The sequence below is a fragment of the Zalophus californianus genome, chromosome 4, assembly GCF_009762305.2.
Source record: "Zalophus californianus isolate mZalCal1 chromosome 4, mZalCal1.pri.v2, whole genome shotgun sequence".
Taxonomy (NCBI): domain Eukaryota; kingdom Metazoa; phylum Chordata; class Mammalia; order Carnivora; family Otariidae; genus Zalophus; species Zalophus californianus.
The window spans coordinates 161363747-161372948 of record NC_045598.1 but is presented as its reverse complement, the minus strand read 5'-3'; the positions used below and the strand labels follow the sequence as shown (position 1 = coordinate 161372948).

At 38.4% G+C, this 9202-nt stretch overlaps 1 protein-coding gene across 2 annotated transcripts in view; it reads left to right on the top strand.

Moving 5' to 3' along the window:
- Nucleotides 1-914: 914 nt before the first annotated feature.
- EIF3E (eukaryotic translation initiation factor 3 subunit E) overlaps nt 915-9202 on the top strand; it is a 47096-nt gene continuing 38808 nt past the window's right edge. For both annotated transcript variants that reach the window (XM_027615505.1, XM_027615495.1), the window contains exons 1-3: nt 915-1070; nt 6202-6316; nt 8139-8256. In XM_027615505.1, coding sequence (XP_027471306.1) covers nt 981-1070; nt 6202-6316; nt 8139-8256 — 323 coding nt within the window. In that variant the 5' untranslated portion in view covers nt 915-980. The remainder of the gene's footprint in view (nt 1071-6201; nt 6317-8138; nt 8257-9202) is intronic.

The window sequence follows — 9202 nt, the reverse complement described above, 5'->3', positions numbered from 1 at the left end:
GTGAGTCTGTGGTTAACTATGGTCTGTGTTGGTGCTATAATTTGGGAGTTGTCAGTGTATATACTGCATTTAAAGCCCTTAGGTTGAATGATATCAACTAGGGTACTCACTTACATAGGAAAAAAATCCAAGACCCTGAGGCACTCCAAAATGAAGAGGCCTGAAAGATGAAAACGGTCTAGCAAAGGAGACTTCAGAGCACTTAGAATAAAATCCACATTCCTTACCTTAATCATGACCTGGCCCTTCTCAACGTCTTTCACCTCGCTGTCTAGTCACACAGGATATTTAGCTTTTGGAATATACCAAGTCCTTTCCTGTCTCGTGGGCTTTTCGTTTGCTAAGCCATCCACCAGGCGTGGTTTTACCCTGGCTCCAATTTTAGTCGCTTCCTTCTGTCACTACAACTCTCAGTTAAATTGGTACTCTGAGTTTTTTCTCTAACCCCCCGAATTAAATAAACCCAGCCCGACTACCCTCACCAAATTATGGCTCTTACTATAATCTAAAATTATTTCACTTGTTTCCCGTCTAGAAACCCGTCCCACCTTAATTTAACAAACGATTACAAAACGATCACTATATGCCAAATAAAACCTCAGGTATTCCTTCTCCTACGCAATTTCTCGGGGAGCAAGAGCCCCATTATCTTGTCCTCTGCCGCATCCCAATGTAATCGACAATCCCTCAGCAGTCAAATCTCAGTTTTCCAAAATTTATTAGCGGAGCGGAGACTAGGATACTGCAAACTTGAAAACAGAAGAAATTACGCCCGCGGCTCCGCCCCGTCCCAGAACTGCCTAAAAGGAGGGAGGACCCGCACGCATGCGCCATTGTTCTCTGAGCGCTTCGGGCTGAACCCCACCCCTTTTCCTTGGCGTGCTTAGCCACTGCGCATGCGCAACGCGGACCTGTTTGTTCGTTTGTCGGCGTTATCAATAAAGTTTTAGCGAGTACAGACTCCTTTTTTACTTGGCAAGATGGCGGAGTACGATTTGACTACTCGCATCGCTCACTTTTTGGATCGGCATCTGGTCTTTCCGTTGCTTGAGTTTCTCTCCGTAAAAGAGGTGAGGGGGGCTTTGACCGCGAGGAAGGTGTGGGAGCGCGTGAGGCTCGGGGCAAGGCTGAGAGGCGGTGGCGATAGCCCTAGGCCTGACACACGTGTGAGGCGGCCGCGAGTTTGGTCCCGAGTTGGGCAGTAAGGATCTGCTGGTAATTGAGCGTCGTCCCAGTTAGCACCGCAGAATTTGGTTGTGACGAGAAGTGAGGTGACAGCAGGCAACTTAGGGAGAAAGGTCTCTGCTTCACTACTGGAGGTGACAGTGCTGGAGGGACTTCCGCGTCAGTTCCTCTCGGAAGTTGACGGACCATTCGCCAGCTTCCCTGTAGTAACGCCTGCTTCTTAAAAGCAAATGGGAGTGTTACAGATTTTGGGTTTTCTTTAGGGAACTGTGGGAGGGGTGTGCTTGGCTTTGTGTTTTTGTTTGCCGGATCTTTGGAATAATTTACACTTAAATACCTAGTACTTTAATTTACATGAAGTTGTGAATTCTTCGCCAAGAGTTTTCCTGGTTTTTCGGTAAGTAGCCACTTCCTAGAAGCGTGGCATATTTTGTCGGATGGGGACGGCTTCCCCTCCCCCCCCCCAAAAAAAAAACCTGGACAATTTTTTTTTACTTAAAAGTGGTTTTCCGGTGTATACAGACTTCGAGTAAATTTGAACGTTAACGTTCATTTAGCTACTCACGATACTTTGAATTAGCCTGTGGTTCTGGTACCTCATTTCAAAACGTCTCAATCCTGAAAGTTTTTGAACTATTGGGCTTAGTTATATCTTGAGCTTGTTGGAAAATCGATACATTGTAGTAATTATAAAGTAACGTTACTATGATGAAGGGATTTGATTATTGGCCAGAAAAGTAAATGAATTCTATATCTGAAAGCCGATTACAACGTAAGTCTACTTTAGGGAACTCTAGATTTGGGGAGTTGATTTGTGTGGCTCAACAACAATAAAACAGAAAAGCTCTGCAAATAAACATTAAATTGTTCTGCTAACTTTTCAGATCTTCCTGGTAGTGACTGATCATTAGGTATAATCCTCAAATTTATCTGATCCTTTTCTAAGGACTCTAAAGTTGTGATGTTAGGGAACAGCAAAGTTTATTTTCAGTAAATTTCAGGAATGTAAAAATAAAGCAATATAAAGCTTTATCATGAGAGGATATGTTTTTTCTTTATTTTTCCTCACGTAGGATGTACTTACACCTATATTTTAGAGCTTGCCTAAAACAGTACATTCTTTTTTTTCCCTTCCTGGATGTGTGAGGATAATTCACCAAAGATCAAAGAATAGAAAAATGCCATATTTGAAATCCTTTATCAGCTACTTGTAGAAATGCTTCTAAATCAGCCAAAGTTCATATTCTTGTAATGTGTTCTTTACACTTTTGTTTTACAAGGCAGATAGATAAAAGGAAGGAATATGTGAGTGTAAATTAGTTTTTCATGGGGTAAGACCAAAACCATGAAGGGCAGCTGAGAATCCGTGGAAAATAACTGCTCAGTACTTGCCTCTTTGTAGAGAATGTTGGTAAGATGGCTGGAGTATACCAAGAGGAAGACAGATGCTAGAGTATTTACTTAGCAGTTACTAAGTATAGGGCTATCATGGAATTGTGTTAAATCCAGGATAAAACCCAGACATTTCACCGGTGAAAAACTTACCTATCCTTTAGAGGAGATAAAGATCTATAATTACATATGAGACAAAAAGGAACACATGTCAGAGAAGTACTGGCAGAGTGCTGTCAAAATTGAAGAGATTCTATTCAGTGGGCAAAAAGGACTTTTGAGGATAGGTTTTAGGTTGAGTTTTAGATGGTTAGGATAGAGGCAGTGATCATGATTGATAAGAGTAACAATTTGATATATTTGTAACATGTTGGATACTGTAAGCTCTATGAGAGCAGGAACTTTGTTTTGTTCTCTGCTGTGCCCTTAGCATGTAAAAGAGAGTCTGGCATAAAGGCTTTTAGTGATTATTTGATATCTCTGCACTTCAGAGGTGTTACTTTCTCATCTTAAGTAAGCCTGTCTCATGCGTAGGAGTGTTGATACTGCCACCAATCTTGGAAGGCACGTAACCTTCTGGGACAAAGTGAGTATTCCTGAATATTTTCCATTAGGAGGCTAGGCCATCCTGTGTGAGAGAGGAGTGAGGCAGCCAATTGGGGTCTTGAGGAGTGAGGTAAGGAATGGAAATGGGGACTGAGAAAACTGACCAAAGTATAAGGATTGGTAAGTGTGGATGGCCCAACTGAGATTGAAAATTATACATTTATAAGAGCTGATGATGTAATTTTCAAACCGAGAGCAGCAGTGGAAGGTTACTTAAGTAGTGTAGAAATGTTTGGAGGTATGCTTGTAGATATACGTCATTTAGAGATGGATTGCTGATCAGCAGAGAAAAGCACAGATGTGACTGAATAGCATTATTGCCTGCTTTTGAAACATTTTACAGTCGTCCTTAGCCAGAACATACAAGACAGATGACTTTTTCCAGAAATACTGACATTGAAGTATGTTTGATTGGAGAAAATGGTTGGAATCAATGATATTACTAATGAGAAAATCTTTGAAATAGCTAAAAATGACATCTAAACTAATGTGGAAAGTGATAACCAAAAAGGATGTTATAAAAATTAAAAAGAACAGAGGGTATAATGAAGCATTTTAATGGTAATGGTGAAAGAGATGAATTTAAGTTAAATCTTAGAGATAAGGTACTAAATGAAAGTTGTGGAAAGTTGGAAATTTTAAGATTCGAGTTTCTTAAGAATCATCAGTATGGATGTTGAATTTGTGGAGGATGACAGCAGGAAGAGATGTCAAAGGAATATTTTCTTTTTTTTTTTAATTTTTAAAGATGTTATTTATTCGACAGAGCAAGAGAGCACAAGTAGGGGGAGCATCAGAGGGAGAGGGAGAAGCAGGTTCCCCGCTGAGCAGGGAATCTATGCGGGGTTCTGTCCTAGAGCCCTGGGATCATGACCTGAGCTGAAGGCAGACACTTAACCGACCGAGCCACCTGGGGGCCCCTAAAAATAATTTTTAACAGATGAACATTTGCAAACATTTTCAGTTATAGAACACTAACTTTGGTACCTTAATAGTTCCTACCCCCCCAAAATTTCATTCATCTCATTAGTAGATCTCTTTTACAAAAAAGTTTACTCCATTATTTTTTGCTTCAAAAAAGAAAGAAATTGTGGAAACTCTTATAGTACTTATAAGTATTATCCTAGATTTTTTTTTTAAGATTTATTTTAGAGAGAGAGAGCTTGCAAGAGAGCACACTTGGCGGGGGGGAGGGCAGAGACAAGAGGGAGAGAGAGAATCTCAAGCGGACTCCCTGCTGAGTGCAGAACCCCATTTGGGGCTCTATCCCAGGACCCTGAGATAATGACCTGAGCTGAAACCATGAGTCAAATGCTCAACGGACCGCCCGGGCGCCCCTAGTTTCCTAGATTTTTGCTTCTTGGTGCAAAAGTCTAGACTATTTACTGCCTGCCCTTTATAGAGTAAGTGTGGTTATAAGGCAGAATTTAGGGAAGGTGATATAAGCAGATACAGATTTAAGAGGCCAGTAAGATCTGATGGCTGAGGAGCAGTGCTTTGAATCTACAATAGATAGAGAAAATACAAATTAAAAGCTTATTAATGGGGTGGCAAGAAGAAGTTGGCATGTTTGGGAAAGATGTTTTCACAAGATTAGGTTTCTATAGGGTACACTGAAAGGAAGCTTTGATTTTTTTTAAGTAAACTTTTTATCAGATATACCATTCATACAGAAAAGTGCCCAATATAAGCACCATTTTTCGAAGTGAAACCACTTGTGTGACCACCATAAAACATTACAAATATCCTAAAAACCTTCCTCTGACCCTTGAGTCACTACTCACACCTCCCAAAGGTAAGCACTAGTCTGATCTAGAATAGTTTTGCCTGGTTTTGATTTTGCATATATGAAATTAAGCATTATACTGTTTTTATGACTTATTTTATTCAACATTGTGATAGTCATCCAAGTTGGTAGGATAACTGTAGTTCTTTGATTCGAATGCTGAATGTTAATCTGTTACATATTACAGTTTATCCATTCTAATGTTGATAAACTTGACTATTAAAGTAGTACTACTATGAACATTCTTAGAAATGTCCTTTGAATATATGCACCAGGTTCTCTTGGGTATCACGGAGCAGAATGACTAGGTCTAAAAGTATTTTTGATTTTAGGAGATAAAAACAGTTTTCCAAAGCTGTTGTACTTCTGCCAGAAGAGTAAGTGTACAGTTGCTCTAAATCTACACCAGTACTGGTATTGCCATTTTTTTTGTTTTTGTTTTTTAATGTGGCTTTAATTTTCATTTTCTGTATGATTAATGAAGTTGAGATATTTGGTGTTTTTGGCCATTTGGTTATACTCTTGTAAAGTGGCTATTAAAATTTTTTAGCCATTTTCAGTCCTTTATTTTCTTACTCTTTTGTAGGAGTTTGGAAGATTCAGTTTTGATCTCATGGCTGTACCATTTCATCACCTTCATCTTTTCACAGGCTTTTAAATGTGGAATCTTCCTGCATTTTTCTTTCCTTGACAAAATAAAATTTAGTACGCAAATCTTTTGCTGAAGCTTTTATCTCGATGACTGCTTATTTAAAAAAATTTTTTTTAATTTTGGTTTCTGTCTCCTTGAATACTGTTGTGTGGGATCCCTACATACTGCTCATTGCCCTAAACTTCACATTTTTGTGAGTTTGCTGGTGTATCTATTTGGTCCTTGTCCTGTGGGTTAAATTGTTTCTTAAGTCCTTGCAAAAACCTATGACATGGTTGACTTAGAGAATAGGTACTAGTTCTGTTTTAGTGGTGTGGATGGGGAAGGATTATAAAGAAAGGATTCAAATGATTTAGTGAAAAAATATGTGGGGGTAGACAAAAGGCTATCTCAAGGAGAGATGAGTAGGTATCATGTGGATGTGAGATAGTGAGAAGATAAAAATTTTGAGTTGATTTCTAATTACCTGATGTGGTAAGGAAACAACTCTATGTGCTTGTCAGTAGAGTTGGTGTGGCTGTTTATCATTTTATTTGGGGGAACTTCAACATATTCATTAGAAAGTAATTTTTTCTTGCAGATATATAATGAAAAAGAATTATTACAAGGGAAATTGGATCTCCTTAGTGATACCAACATGGTGGACTTTGCTATGGATGTATACAAAAACCTTTATTCTGATGATATTCCACATGGTAAGTTTTGTCAGCTTCTCTCATGAACTGAGTATGTGTGTGTGTTAAAGTTTTGTGATTTATAGGGCGCCTGGGTGGCTCAGTTGGTTAAGCAACTGCCTTCGGCTCAGGTCATGATCCTGGGGTCCCCGGATCGAGTCCTGCATCGGGCTCCCTGCTCGGCATGGAGTCTGCTTCTCCCTCTGACCCTCCCCCCCTCATGTGCTCTCTCTCTCTCTCTCTCTCAAATAAATAAATAAAATCTTTAAAAAAAAATTTTGTGATTTATAAAAGAGCTTTAGTCAAAAGTCTTTTAATAACTATTTGAATGGTTTAAAAATTCTCTGGATGAAAGGTAATGTGAAGGTTACATGTCATCTAAAGTATATTTTCTCACTACAAAAGGTGTGATACTACTTTAAATTTTCAGATATGTTCCGTTCATAGTATGTATGATCAAAATTGTGCTTATGAATCAGATTGTCTCCTTAGAATGATCTGAGAATGTTGCTGTTTTTGGTCTGCTAACTTTTTGAGTTAGCATCTGTGTGCCTTAGAGACTTTTCATCTTGAAGCATCTGGGAATAGCGAGGGTTCTCAAAAGTATTGTCCCCAGTACCAGCATCATCAGTTCACCTGGGAGGACTTGTTAGAAATGCAAATTTTGGGGTCATACCCCAGATCTACTTAATCAGAAACTGTTGGCTGAGGCCCAGTGCTTAAATTGGAGAACTACTGGGGTATGGTGTTTTCCACATTCTTGTTTTCTGTGGTAATTGATGTTCCTTTAAAAAAAAAAAAAAAAAAGGTTTTCCCATAAGTTTGAAAAATATTATTTCTCTTATGAACCTGGTATTTTTTTTTTAAGATTTTATTTATTTGAGAGAGAGAGAGAGAGAAACAGCATGAGAGGGGAGAAGGTCAGAGGGAGAAGCAGGCTCCCCGCTGAGCCGGGAGCCTGATGCGGGACTCGATCCCGGGACTCCGGGATCATGACCTGAGCCAAAGGCAGTCGCTTAACCAACTGAGCCACCCAGGCACCTGGTATTTTAAAAAAATTCTAAGAATACTTTCAGTAGAGAAGTATAATTTGTTTAAATTGACATTTTCCAAAATTTGATCACAGATACCCTTTTATGTTTGAGAAACGTTGTAGTAACACTTTTTAATGTATAACACGTTATTACACTAAACATAATCACCTTTTTAAATTATAGTGAATGACAGCAGCTCTTTAAATTTTAGTTTGTGATGAAAAAGTTAACTATTTCTTAGTGAAAGTTTAAAACATGCCTGCAGTGTAGGTTATCTGCAAGTTTTCTCTGATTCTTCATAATGCAGTAAAAGGAAATGAGAACTGGGTTTGCGAGATTACAGAATTAGATTTATAGTGAAAAGAGATTACTGACTGGATTTAAATTCCATTTTACCTAATTGGAAATCTATAGTAATATATAAACCCTCTGAGTCTCTGTTCAGAAACTCTGGGATAATATTCACCTGAGAAAATTCAATGAGAACAAATATAAAAACAATAAGAGTGAAGTCTCTGAAATGTGGAATAAGGTAATCGTTTCTCGGCAGCCATCCCTCCCCCCGGCTGTATCTGTATCTTCCTCAGTTTTCTTTAAGAGTAAGAAGATTCCCTCTTTATGTGCCTTTGCACCGCTAGAAAGTAAAAAATGGATCTGGGAGACTTATTGAATTGGTGGTTCCTGGCATATGAATATATTGGGGGTAAATAAATTTATGAATAATTTAAATAAACTGAAAAATTTCCAGAGACATCCTCATGGTGAGCAGTATAGTTTAACATAGAGTACTCCTTTGCATTTTTAATTAGCTTTGAGAGAAAAAAGAACCACAGTTGTTGCACAACTGAAACAGCTTCAGGCAGAAACAGAACCAATTGTGAAGATGTTTGAAGATCCAGAAACTACAAGGCAGATGCAGTCAACCAGGTAACCTCCCTTAATTTGAATAATCTGAAAATTCTCTTTTCTGGATTAAGACTAATGTTAATTCAAATTTTATCTAATATCCCATCATAAAAGTTCATGGCTTAATTGATTACCTGTTTATTTTCATTTATCCTTGTGTAGGGACCAGGAATTCCTTAATAAACATTAATCCTAATTTTATTTTTAACTTCTTTACCAGTTATCCAAATCTGATTATGCTGGAGCAGTTTTGCCTTCTTCCTCTCTTCCCAGTGGACATTGGCAATGTCTGATGACATTTTTAGTTATCACTATTGAAGGGGTGCGACTAGCACCTAGCAAGGAGAGGCCAGGGATGCTGCTAACCATCCTGCAATGCATCCAACAGTACCCTACACCCCCAACAAAGAATATCCAACCCAAAAGTGTCAGTAGTACTGAGGTTGACGTACCTGTGCCTGGGCAGTACCAAGAGGGAAACCTGAGCTCACTTTATCACTTGGTTGCATTCTCTAATATCCTTCCAACCTCATTGCCCAGCCCAAGAAGGGAGGGTAGTGTAGAGCTGAAATTTTATTTTAATTTCCTCTTAACTAGAAATAAACTTATTGTTTGGTTTCCAAAGAATGCATGTTGCCTCATTCTGACTTAATGTATATCATTAATTGAAGCCCTTTGGGTTATTAGAACTTCTTTAAGACAAAATCTGCTAAAATTGTACATTGCCATTGTGGTAGATCTTAGCTGCTAATGTATTTACTAGAGAAATTGCTGAAGATTTTCCTGTGTTGTGTCTTCAGTTCATACAGTATGTGACCAGAACAAATTTTTGGAGAGATTAGTTTCAAATTTTCATTTGTGATTTGGGGAAGTGTTACCAGATAATTTTAAGCAAAAGAGCAAATACTACACGATTACTATACCATTATAATGTAACCTGCTACATTACTAACTACACCATGTTATA